Source organism: Episyrphus balteatus, chromosome 3 (assembly GCF_945859705.1).
Source record: "Episyrphus balteatus chromosome 3, idEpiBalt1.1, whole genome shotgun sequence".
Taxonomy (NCBI): Eukaryota; Metazoa; Arthropoda; class Insecta; order Diptera; family Syrphidae; genus Episyrphus; species Episyrphus balteatus.
The window spans coordinates 7261949-7275732 of NC_079136.1; the positions used below are offsets into that span (position 1 = coordinate 7261949).

A 13784-nucleotide genomic window follows, 5' to 3' on the forward strand; every position below is an offset into this window, starting at 1 on the left:
ATGGAAATGGAATGGAAATGGAATGGAAATGGAATGGAAATGGAATGGAAATGGAATGGAAATGGAATGGAAATGGAATGGAAATGGAATGGAAATGGAATGGAAATGGAATGGAAATGGAAATAGGATGGAAATGGAATGGAAATGCAATTGGAATGAAACTTATACTGAATTTGACTGCAATCATGCCTTCCACAATGAAATGTATACAAAACGCAAATGGAAATGCTTTTTTCAAAAAATAAATAAAGTAAAATAACGTCTTTATAATACAGAGTCGAGTCATAACGAAAAGAAGGATCCTGGTGATGATGATGATGACGACGACGACGCCATTTAAGGCTTTAGAATTTTCAATTAGCATTTTGGCGGTAGTATAGGGTAGAATATGTTGCACACACATGGGTGTTGGCTGGGACATGCCCCATGGGAACTTGTCAAAAGTTACGTCTTTATGTCGTTGACGTTCCTTCATCGTCTTCTACACTACAAACATACATATATGAGGGAGTTATCCTTCAATCTTGATATTTTGTCATTTTTGTTTCTAGACAAATTATCAAGTCCATGTAGCACAAGGAATTTCCTAGTCACATTATCAGTTTCATTCCATCACACACTCCAAGACACCAACTCACAGTTCTGTATAAGTATATAAAAGCAAAACTAGGAAAGGGGTAACATCTGTCGGAGACTGCTTCATTGTTTTGTCGTCAAGTTGGATTCAGTATCGGTTTTGGTTATATTATAGTGCTGGGAGCGAGCATTTAATTGTGCTCACGTATTCAGAGACATGGTGGAGGAGATAAGGTTGTTTACAGGAATTAAATTCACCAAATGACATTTTCACCAACCCAAACTGAACTCTGTAGAAGCAGCACACACAAGACAAGACGTTCCATATAAGCCAGCACATACCACCGAGTGGCAAGTGTGAGTTAGTACTTAAAGATGAACAGTAGTTCACTGCTCTTCTTGGTGTCTTGCAAATAAGTATCATAACGTAGGGGTTGAAAGAATAGATGCGGGTTGCTTTTATAAGAAAATAAAAAAAAAAAAAACACTTTTTATATTGTGTTTTCCTTTTATCTTGTGTATAGTTTTGAAAGCATACAAAGTGTTTTTTCGAGAGTGATTATATACATATAAATGTAGTATAATGAGTGATAATAAACACAATCTGGCAAATAGATAAGACTCTTAAAAAGATATAAGATTATTATCTTTGAAATACAATTTAGAGTGGAATTGAGAATTGTTGTTATTTATTATTTTTAACTTGAAGCTGCGAGTTCAACGATATAATCATAAGAAAGTTAAATTTAAGAAGATTAAATGGCCACTGAAACAACAAGGCTGCTTTTGACATCTGAATATGTTGTGGATATTTCCAATGGTGCAGATTGTTATGAATCCTTGGATGAAAGTCAGTAAGTAAGCTAACCCTTTGAGTAGTTCTAAATTTAATGAATTTCATTTTTGAAACGAAATAAATGAATAAAGGGATTTTAAAATATAAATAATTCAATAATTTGAATGTTTTTTATTAAAATAATTTTTCAAAAGTTTTAAGAAGATTAATTTTAACAAAATGTTATCATTTCAAATATTTATCTATTTCTTCTATCTTCTACCTATTCATAGAATAAACAATTATTTTGTCACAATAAGCATTTTTTTTTTTTTTTGTTTAAAGAAATGAGATAAGAACTCAAGGCTAACTCAGGTTCTAAATGATTACCATACCCTACCTACGTAAATGAAAAGAATGTCAAAAATAGACATTAATGATAAAGTAAACGTTGAACTTAGTGATGTGCAGGGTTGTAAAAAATAATTTTTTTTATTTAATGCATTTGTTTTCCATTACAAATTTTTAAAAAAATTATTGTTGCTGAAAGAAATTTGCATTATGTAAAAAAATGTAGGTATTGCAACTGAAAAATAAATTAAAAAATATTTATTGCAACTAAAAACATTCAACATTGAAAAAATTGTTATTGCAACTGAAAAATATTAACATTGAAAATAAAATTTTTGTTGCAAGCAAAAATATTTTGAATTAAAAAAAAATACATATTACAAATAAAAATTTTCTGCATTGAAAAAAAAATCATGCACACTTTACCTATGTGCATGAAATATTGTATTTTTTAAATATTCATGTTATTTCGACTTAGGTTCAATGGTATAGCGTATAGTTGACATAATGACTGATGCTGATGTATGTTCTAATTCAAAGTTCAAAAAGTCAAAAATTTAAAAAATTCGACATTAAAAAAATATTTAATGCTCACATTTTCCATTGAATTTGTTTGCAATGCAGAAAATTATGTATTTGAAATATTTTTTTTTTTATTGCAAAATATTTATATTTCAATCAAATTTTTTTTTTTCAATGTTCAATGCTTAGAATAATAAAGCCTTTTAAGGGGTTATATCTAGTTGTAAGTGCAAAAAAAAACCTTCTTTTTTGTGGATTTTTTGTGAAGAGACATTTAATTATATAAACATACAGAATACATATCCATATAGCAAATTTAAATGTTTTAAAATAATTCACTGTGTATTTAAAAAAATATTGGGTTCCGTTATTGAAGTGAAAACTTCTTTAGTATCGTAGTGATTTGAAACAAGATGAAACGAAAACGCGACACGACTTCAACTTGTTATAACTTTTTTGTTTTAATAGATAGATGAATGAAATTTGTACTGTAGATAGGTAATTAAATAAATTATAATTGTACAAAATTTCAATTAATTTCATATTCAAAATTCGGAGATAACGGTAAAAAGATGTTCTTTTCCAACACACGTTATATCTTTTGATCTAGTGCACATACAAATTTAGTTTAACTTTAATACGCATGCTTATAACATAACCTTTTATTTGATATATCACACATAACGTTACGTGCTCTACAAGTTACCTCAAAATACCTCAAAACACCTGTGGAGATCTGTTGGCGATGACCAGCTACCAGTGTAGGAAGTACCGTAATCTCAGTCTGGAAATTCGACATGGTTGACTTTAAAAAATTCTAACTTCTCTTGTAGACTTCTTTGAAATAAGATTTATACATAATTATTCAAGGTGAAACAATAAGCTTTCACATGGTATAAAATTTTGTATAGGTTGTCAAACAAAAAAATTGATTTAATAGCATGAGAACATAAAAATAAATGTTTTTTTTTGCTTTTCGGATGAAATTTCATCGAGTTTAAAAAATTCTAGCTCTTGTCTCATACACCTGATCGATATATATATTTTGAGCTACGACAATAAGCTTTCAGATGATTTAAAATTTATCTAGGTTGTCATATAAAAATATGGATTTAAAGGTGATAGAATAAAAATAGGTAGATTTTTTCTATTTTTTTTTTTTTTTGCAAGAAAAATTATTTTTTAAGGTTTCACTTCTACCACGTGTGATTTACAAACATGATTTTTTTTTGTAGTAGATCTGCTAGACGACCTCCAAAAAAAAGGTGTCTGGCGGTGAGCAAAATTTCTCCGAAACGGCTGGAGTAATCGGCTTGAAATTTTTACACAATTTTCTTAGATACTTTTGTCAGGTAATGAACGAAGGAAAAAGGTTTTCGACAATAATTCGATTTTTTAAGCCACTTTAAAGTGTAAATTTTCGTGAAAAACAACGATTTTTTCTTTGGGAAGCCGCCATTTTATCAAAAATCAAAATTTTGACTATTCCTTCGTTCATTACCTGCATTCGTCTATCTTGAAAATGAATCTTTTGATTTTTTTAATTTTAAGTGACTTGGATCAGAGATATCTTGCTCACCGCCAGGAGGTCGTCTAGCAGATCTACTACAAAAATAACGGAACCCAAGATTTTTTTAAATACACAGCGAATTCTTTTAATACATTTAATTTGCTATATGGATATGTATTCTTTACGTTTATATAATTAAATGCCTCTTCACAAAAAATCCACAAAAATGAAGGTTTTTTTGCACTTACAACTAGATGTAACCCCTTAAATCAAAATTTTACTGCGTAAGCTTAAAAAATAATTGCTACAAACTGCAGTCTGGAGATGTTTTCAAATAATTTATGGGTATAATTGTTTTGCTGGTTTTTCGTGAACGAAAAAGCTTACTAGTTTTACAGGAGGGAAAATTAATATAAGGTTCAATGATTTGTTTCATTGTTGTCACACTTGTTAAACAAAATTTGGACAAAACGTTTCTTTTTCAACTCTTGTTCATGTTTGTGTGCTTTTGTATTCCAATATTATGAGACTTCTTCATTTAACTCATAACAAATTGTCACATTATTAAGGGTACACTACGGTGTATTAGTAATATTTATTTTAAAGTTATTTTAATGAATCCATAATTTAATTTAATTATTGTTTATATTTGAATGAAAATATAATATAAATTGAATATATTCTTTTTATTTTCAGCAAATTGAAAAGTTTAAGTCTTGAAGAATTATTGCCATTTCAAGATGATCCCTGGTGGCAAAATGTGCGTAGAACTTTCTTTTTCTCGTTTTGGATTACTGTGATAATAACATTTTCTAGTGCATGTATACTTTCGGTGTTGCAGCATGGATCCTGTGCGGCAATGAAACATGAACTCCCCAAAACAACAACAATGATGGTTCCAGTAATAACAACTTCAACATTAAGTACTAGTAGTTAAAACTATAAAATTTAAGCATGTTAGTTACTTTTTTTTGTTAAACATTGTGCCTTTACAAAAACAATTGTTTTCATAAAAGAAAAAAATAAATTATATACATAAGTAGTCCCTCAAAATGTGTTTTAATTTTGATATTCTTATCAGTGTGCACTTTTTTGTATCTTTCCACAATGCACCGACGACATTGCACCTAGAAGAAATCTGTTCCAATATTTTAAATTATTGCATCATCAAATTAATCATTATTAATAATAATCTTTCGGAAAAAAATATAGGTAAGTGTTCTAGAATCCTTGATTTACAATGCAAATATAATCTTTCAATATTCTGAAATAATATTTACTTAGTCAATAGTTATCTTATTGAAAAGTAAATAAAATAGTCAATTGACTACAAACTAGAAGAACACTGTCAACGTGTGATAGGTTATGATTTTATCATCCCCAAACGAAATTTGATTAAAGACATTTTAATCAAATGTAAGTGAAAAAAATATTATTTTCGCAATTCGGTCTAGGAAACTAAGCATATTTAAATAATCATTTTTATCAAAAAAAATGGATCCATGGATCAAAACTGAGTTTTACGGTTTTTCTCTTAGTTTATATGGCAGTAAACAAAATTGAAATGGGACCACACTGCAGGCACCAGCTTTCCAATACAAAAAGAATTATGAAAATTGGTTCGCTTATTCCAAATCCAAAGATATGAGGTAACAAACACAAAAAAAAAATTAAAAAAAAAAATACAGACGAATTGAATACCTCCTCCTTTTTGGGAGTCGGTTAAAAAATAGAATACACTACGCATACAGTTACACATATTGACCCTTTTATTTAAAGCCATAATTTAATTCTTATTATTAAAGGTTAATTTTATGATCATGATTTTATTTAATGACAGTTCATATTTTAAAATTGTTTTTTTTAGCGATATTTCTTAGTCTTTTTATTTTTTCCGATTTTATTATGATTTGGACAACTTTACTGCTTTACACACTAACTTTTTCCTTTTAATGTCTTACTTTTTTAATTCTTTGTAAATTTTTATAATTTAAAATTATTTTACGATTATAACAATTTTTATATTTCTTACTTTCGATACACATAGGTACTACAGGTACTGCCCTAAAAAAATCGAACTTGAGAAAACAATCAGACTTGACACTTATTAGGGTTATAGAGAATGCTAAAAAGTGGGTATCGGGATTCTGTCAGTCTGTCTATGTGTCTGCCTGTATCTCGAGCTGCAGCTAAAAACTGCTGAAGCCATTTGCTTCAAACTTGTTAGTCAAGAGTTTTTCTCTAGAAGGGAAATTGAAATTAATATTAAAACGGAAAGGGTTATTTTTAGAAACCTATGTATTAATGTGCCTGCCAAAGCAACGTTTTCTTGATTTCTGACTTTCTCATTAAGACATAACCGATTTCAACGAAAATTATTATACAGACTACTCAGGTAGTCGTAATATTAAAAAAATTAAAAAAAAAATTCAAAACACTCTGTGTTGGATTTAAAAAAAGAAATACATATTTCAAAATTATTCCAAAAACTTTTGAAATACCTACTTCCCAATTTTTTTTTTGTGAAATTTTTTTGAAATTTTGTATTAAAAAAAAACTGCTTAGAAAAAAAAAATCATGTGTGCAATTCACACGTGGTTGAAGTGAAACCTTAAAAATCATTTTAAAAAAATCGAAAAAATATAACTTATTTTTATTCCATCACATTTTTTATATGACAAACTACAAAAAATTTTATACCATCAGCTCAAAATATTTATATCGACCATGTCTATACAACATCTACAAAAGGAGCTATTTTTTTAACCCAATTAGTTTTCATAAAAAAAGCAAAACAATCAATCTCTTTTCTCTTCTAACGCCATTAAATCCATTTTTTAAAAGACAACTTATAATAAATTTTATATCATTATTATTTCACCTTTTATATGACGCTTCTATCATATTTCTACCATGCCTACAAAAAAAGTAAGAATTTTTTAAAGCCAACAATGTCGAAATTTCAAACTGAGATTACGGTACTTCGTCTACTGCTGCTGGTCATCGGCAACAAATCGTCATAGACCGAGAGCCAACGACATAATGAATCAAGTCATCTAAAGAAAGTTGTGAGCCATATCATTAGAAAGAGCCTGGGGAGTAAAGCACGAATCGTGAAGTCTGGCAGCATTTTGGTGTGACCAACATGTGTTAAATTCGACCCAAAGGTGTGACAAAAATGAAAGAAGTCAAGTCATCTAAAGAATGTTGTGACGTATATCAGAAGAAAGCCCTTGAAGAGCTAGACAAGAATCATTAAGTCTGGCAGCATTTTGGTGTGACCAACATAGGTTAAATTCGACTCAAAGTGTAAAAAAAAGAAAAAAGTCAACCTGGTTGTTTAATTTTGTAAATTTAATTCCTAACCGAAAGTAATTTGCATAATATTTTTTTTTATGAAATTTGTCACATAATATTCCCAAAAGTGTGATGACTTGACTTCTTTCATTTTTGTCACACCTTTGGGTCGAATTTAACACATGTTGGTCACACCAAAATGCTGCCAGACTTCACGATTCGTGCCTTACTCCCCAGGCTCTTTCTAATGATACGCCTCACAACTTTCTTTAGATGACTTGATTCATAATGTCGTTGGCTCTTAGACTATCAACACAAAGCCAAAACCGCGAATCTGCATTTTTGGACATTTTCACTTTAATGCGTCATTTAACTTGTTATCGGTCCCTCTATCCACTGCTTCGATCCAATCATCCATCTATTGCCTAAAAGCTTAAAATATCAATTTCCGTAGCACGAGTTTCCATAAGATTGCATGAATTTCCAAAACTTTAAAGCCGTTTTTCTCAAAACTACAATTTTGCATATTCGTGGTTTTGGAGTGTTTTGAGGTATTTTTCAAGTTTTTCAATTAAAGATTATATAACTTGTAGAGCACGTTAGTTGTAGAGCACCGTTATGTGTGATATATTAAATAAAAGGTAATATTATCAGCATGCGTATTAAAGTTAAATAAATTTATTATGTGCTCTAGATCAAAAAGTGTTTAGAAAAAGAACATCTTTTCATCGTTATATGAAATTAATTGAAATTTTGCACAATCATAATTTATTACGTCCCTTATCTTGGCGGACACTTTGTGGCGGAATAAAACCAAATTAGTCTCATTAATTGTAGCTAATTAAATGCTAATTTGTTGCGCAAACCAAAAATTTGTAGCTCGTTTAGTTTTTGAGTTATTGAATTTTCCGCTAAAATAAGACTGAAGTTAGCGGACAAAATCTGAAATAATTAAAATAAATGAGTTAAGTTGGCCTCCGAATTTGTAGCTTTTTAAATGCTTTTCAATTCCATAAACTTGGATTTTGTAGCCTTAACAGTTTTTTTGATATTAAAAATTCCGCTAAAATAAGACTGAAGTTAGCGGACGAAAGTAGGAAATTTAATATTTTTTTGATGCCCAAAATTGTAGCTAATTAAATGCTAATTTGTTGCGCAAAAATTAATTTTGTAGCTCCACCCAGTCATTTTTTATTTAAACTTAAAGATTCAGAAGTGCACTTCCGGTTTGACGAGGCCAGTGGAGACTTTTTGAAAAAATCACTTTTTTAAATTTTTTCTTTTGCCATTAATTGTAGCTTTTGAATACATTATTTTTGATACAAACCACAATTTTGTAGCTCAAAACGTTTTTGAAATATTCAAGATTTTGTTTTAAAAATACACCTCAAAAGTACCCTTTCAAAATCCAAAAAAATGCCAAATTCCAAAATTTTTTTTTCCAGAAATTTGAAGTAACCTAGACTAAGACGAAATCCAAAAACCTCGATTTTGTAGCTCGATTAGTTTTTTTGTTATTCAATATTCCGCTAAAATAAGACTCAATTTCATATGTAACGGTCAAAATTTTCAAAAAAAAAACATGAAGGTAGTAAGAGTAGGTTGTTAGTTCCATTAGACCTTGCGCTTTTTATTACCTAGACATTTTTATAGGTTTAACGATGGAATGACTTGACTTGTGGGTAGATGAAGAGGCTATAAATAGTTTAAAAATGTTAGAAAACTAATTTAATGGAATTTTCCTAGAATGAATTTATGTTAATTGGTTTAGACAGAGTTAGAAGAAAAATTATGGGGGGTGTTTTCTTTTTTTTAAATTTATCTTCTTGAAGCTGAAGTTTAATTAGTATTTTTTTTTTTTTTTTTTTTTTTTGTAAAATTGTTATTAAACAATTCCTGAAAAATTTTATCTACTATTGTAATATTTTTTGGCCATCTCGTTTAAAATTATTCCTTTTTAGATTGTGTTTGCTTAAATCCCAGCCATATTTTTTTTTTGTCTTTATAAAATCTTAAGATCTTTCGCCATCTACTCAGAATTTAAGTAATAAAATTTGCTGTTCACATACCTACGTTCATAAATTTAGATTTTAAAAACAATGTGCGATAATAGCAATTTTGATCAATAAATAGATTTTTAAAAAATTTTCAAAGATCTGAAGTTCCCTCCTTGCGCTAGGCCCATTATATCAATTGGGTTCAAAAGTAACATAAACTTTTACACTGAGAGAAAAAACGCAATTTTGATTGAATGTTGAAAAACAAAAATGGAAGATTTTTTTAATTAAAGTTAAAACAAACCAAATGTTGTAAGATGTCTTTTTTTAAATTGGTACTTTTTTTAAAGATAAAAAACTTTGATTTAAGGATGTCTTATGATTAAACAACTTAAAAATAACGTCTTTTTACGTCGATTTTAAAATAATGGTCTTCAACGCAAAATCCTTCCGAAAAATACTTATATCTAATTGGTCTTCGTTGATATAATTTTGTAATTAAAAAGAAAATATAGGTATATTAGGGGAAAGTAGCCTAAAATGGCACCCCAAGGTAAAATGGCCCCCTTGCTAGGAATCGTAGAATCGAAAATAATTAGAAAGTTTTATGAACGCGATTCTTTAGTTTATCTGGCAAAACCAACATGTACGAAATTTCAGGAACTTCAAGCCGTTATTTAAAATTTGACAGGTCAAACTGTCTCTATCCATATCAAAAAGTACACTCGTTAAAATTTTGTGAAATTTTTTTTTGCAAAAAAAAAAAGTATAAAAAACATTGTATTTTGGAAAAAGAAGTTAATGTGTGTACGCATGAAGTATTTCTTATTAATTTACTGAAATAAGTTGGTTTAAAACGATTTTAAATTTTTTGGTGTACAAATTAAATTGAAAAAACTCAAAATGGGCAAAATGGACTACTTAATGCTCGGGTAAAATGGCATACCTATTTCACATGTCATTTAAAATTTTTTTTTCACATTTTCATTTTTTTAAAGTGAAAATAGTTGCTATTTATGAACGATGTACAGAGAGGAAGTCCTGGACTGAGGAAAGCCCTTGATTCCGTCAAAAACCTGGAAAAAAGCATCCAAAACACTCAAAGTTGCAAAAACTACAAAAACGAGACGAGCAACCAACATGAACTGGGGTTTGAATGGCTCGATGAAAGATCTGGGGGGATTAAGCACCACTTGTTCCAAGAAAATGGAAAAGAAGCCCTTTGAGTCAATTTTGCATTTAAAATCACTTATGTTTGGACGGTGTGCCATTTTACCCGGGTAAATTTGATCAGTGAAATTTGTAGACGTCTTGAAAATTAAAAAAATTAAATACTTTTTGGAACTTTTTCAAATCACAAATGAAAAAAATGTGAGAGTAATATATTAAACTTTGAAAAGTATATAGCATTTAAGTTTGAATGCTACTGTTTTTCGAGATATAGGACATTTTCCTTAGGGGGGCCATTTTAGGCCACCTTCCCCTACAACGAACAGGAAGTGCACTTTTTAAACTTCAAATTTGAATTGAAAATGACTGGATGGAGCTACAAAATTAATTTTTGCGCAACAAATTTTGTTTTGCAAAGCTACAATTTCTAGAAAAGAAAAAAATTTGAAAATTCAACTTTTTTGAAAATTTTGACCGTTACATATGAAATTGAGTCTTATTTTAGCGGAATATTGAATAACAAAAAAACTAATCGAGCTACAAAATCGAGGTTTTTGGATTTCGTCTTAGTCTAGGTTACTTCAAATTTCTGGAAAAAAAAATTTTGGAATTTGGCATTTTTTTGGATTTTGAAAGGGTACTTTTGAGGTGTATTTTTAAAACAAAATCTTGAATATTTCAAAAACGGTTTGAGCTACAAAATTGTGGTTTGTATCAAAAATAATGTATTCAAAAGCTACAATTAATGGCAAAAGAAAAAATTTAAAAAAGTCTTTTTTTAAATTTCGTGCATTGGTACAACGAACTGGAAGTGCACTTTTTAAACTTCAAATTTGAATTGAAAATGACTGGATGGAGCTACAAAATTAATTTTTGCGCAACAAATTTTGTTTTGCAAAGCTACAATTTCTAGAAAAGAAAAAAATTTGAAAATTCAACTTTTTTGAAAATTTTGACCGTTACATATGAAATTGAGTCTTATTTTAGCGGAATATTGAATAACAAAAAAACTAATCGAGCTACAAAATCGAGGTTTTTGGATTTCGTCTTAGTCTAGGTTACTTCAAATTTCTGGAAAAAAAAATTTTGGAATTTGGCATTTTTTTGGATTTTGAAAGGGTACTTTTGAGGTGTATTTTTAAAACAAAATCTTGAATATTTCAAAAACGGTTTGAGCTACAAAATTGTGGTTTGTATCAAAAATAATGTATTCAAAAGCTACAATTAATGGCAAAAGAAAAAATTTAAAAAAGTCTTTTTTTAAATTTCGTGCATTGGTACAACGAACTGGAAGTGCACTTTTTAAACTTCAAATTTGAATTGAAAATGACTGGATGGAGCTACAAAATTAATTTTTGCGCAACAAATTTTGTTTTGCAAAGCTACAATTTCTAGAAAAGAAAAAAATTTGAAAATTCAACTTTTTTGAAAATTTTGACCGTTACATATGAAATTGAGTCTTATTTTAGCGGAATATTGAATAACAAAAAAACTAATCGAGCTACAAAATCGAGGTTTTTGGATTTCGTCTTAGTCTAGGTTACTTCAAATTTCTGGAAAAAAAAATTTTGGAATTTGGCATTTTTTTGGATTTTGAAAGGGTACTTTTGAGGTGTATTTTTAAAACAAAATCTTGAATATTTCAAAAACGGTTTGAGCTACAAAATTGTGGTTTGTATCAAAAATAATGTATTCAAAAGCTACAATTAATGGCAAAAGAAAAAATTTAAAAAAGTCTTTTTTTAAATTTCGTGCATTGGTACAACGAACTGGAAGTGCACTTTTTAAACTTCAAATTTGAATTGAAAATGACTGGATGGAGCTACAAAATTAATTTTTGCGCAACAAATTTTGTTTTGCAAAGCTACAATTTCTAGAAAAGAAAAAAATTTGAAAATTCAACTTTTTTGAAAATTTTGACCGTTACATATGAAATTGAGTCTTATTTTAGCGGAATATTGAATAACAAAAAAACTAATCGAGCTACAAAATCGAGGTTTTTGGATTTCGTCTTAGTCTAGGTTACTTCAAATTTCTGGGAAAAAAAATTTTGGAATTTGGCATTTTTTTGGATTTTGAAAGGGTACTTTTGAGGTGTATTTTTAAAACAAAATCTTGAATATTTCAAAAACGGTTTGAGCTACAAAATTGTGGTTTGTATCAAAAATAATGTATTCAAAAGCTACAATTAATGGCAAAAGAAAAAATTTAAAAAAGTCTTTTTTTAAATTTCGTGCATTGGTACAGCGAACAGGAAGTGCACTTTTTAAACTTCAAATTTGAATTGAAAATGACTGGATGGAGCTACAAAATTAATTTTTGCGCAACAAATTTTGTTTTGCAAAGCTACAATTTCTAGAAAAGAAAAAAATTTGAAAATTCAACTTTTTTGAAAATTTTGACCGTTACATATGAAATTGAGTCTTATTTTAGCGGAATATTGAATAACAAAAAAACTAATCGAGCTACAAAATCGAGGTTTTTGGATTTCGTCTTAGTCTAGGTTACTTCAAATTTCTGGAAAAAAAAATTTTGGAATTTGGCATTTTTTTGGATTTTGAAAGGGTACTTTTGAGGTGTATTTTTAAAACAAAATCTTGAATATTTCAAAAACGTTTTGAGCTACAAAATTGTGGTTTGTATCAAAAATAATGTATTCAAAAGCTACAATTAATGGCAAAAGAAAAAATTTAAAAAAGTGATTTTTTCAAAAAGTCTCCACTGGCCTCGTCAAACCGGAAGTGCACTTCTGAATCTTTAAGTTTAAATAAAAAATGACTGGGTGGAGCTACAAAATTAATTTTTGCGCAACAAATTAGCATTTAATTAGCTACAATTTTGGGCATCAAAAAAATATTAAATTTCCTACTTTCGTCCGCTAACTTCAGTCTTATTTTAGCGGAATTTTTAATATCAAAAAAACTGTTAAGGCTACAAAATCCAAGTTTATGGAATTGAAAAGCATTTAAAAAGCTACAAATTCGGAGGCCAACTTAACTCATTTATTTTAATTATTTCAGATTTTGTCCGCTAACTTCAGTCTTATTTTAGCGGAAAATTCAATAACTCAAAAACTAAACGAGCTACAAATTTTTGGTTTGCGCAACAAATTAGCATTTAATTAGCTACAATTAATGAGACTAATTTGGTTTTATTCCGCCACAAAGTGTCCGCCAAGATAAGGGACGTTAATTTATTTAATTACCTATCTACTGTATAAATTTCATTTTTCATTCATCTATATATTAAAACAAAAAAGTTATGATCTATTGATTTTTCGTGTCGCTTTTTCATTTCATCTTGTTTCAAATCACTACGATACTAAAGAAGTTTTCACTTCAAAAAAGGTTTTCTGAAATTTTTGAACAAAAAATCCAAAAATTCATTTTATGCAAGAAATTAAATGGCACAGTTTGGAGATTAAAACCATTTAAACCGTTTTTTGAAGTTGTAAACCCAATGGAATGTATCCATGCCAATGTTGCACTGAGCAATTTGAACTACAAGTTGCTTACCTGAAAAAAGACGTTGGCTAATTTTTCGTTTGGGCACAAGTGTAATGTTCAATAAATTTTAATGGAATTAA

General features: G+C 28.8%; 1 protein-coding gene across 1 annotated transcript; it reads left to right on the plus strand.

The window, feature by feature from the left end:
- Positions 1-884: 884 nt before the first annotated feature.
- On the plus strand, positions 885-4780 carry LOC129916021 (uncharacterized). Its single transcript, XM_055995782.1, has 2 exons — positions 885-1430; positions 4431-4780. The coding sequence occupies exons 1-2, from the start codon at positions 1336-1338 to the stop codon at positions 4669-4671; spliced, it is 336 nt and encodes a 111-aa protein (XP_055851757.1). The 5' UTR covers positions 885-1335; the 3' UTR covers positions 4672-4780.
- Positions 4781-13784: the final 9004 nt, after the last annotated feature.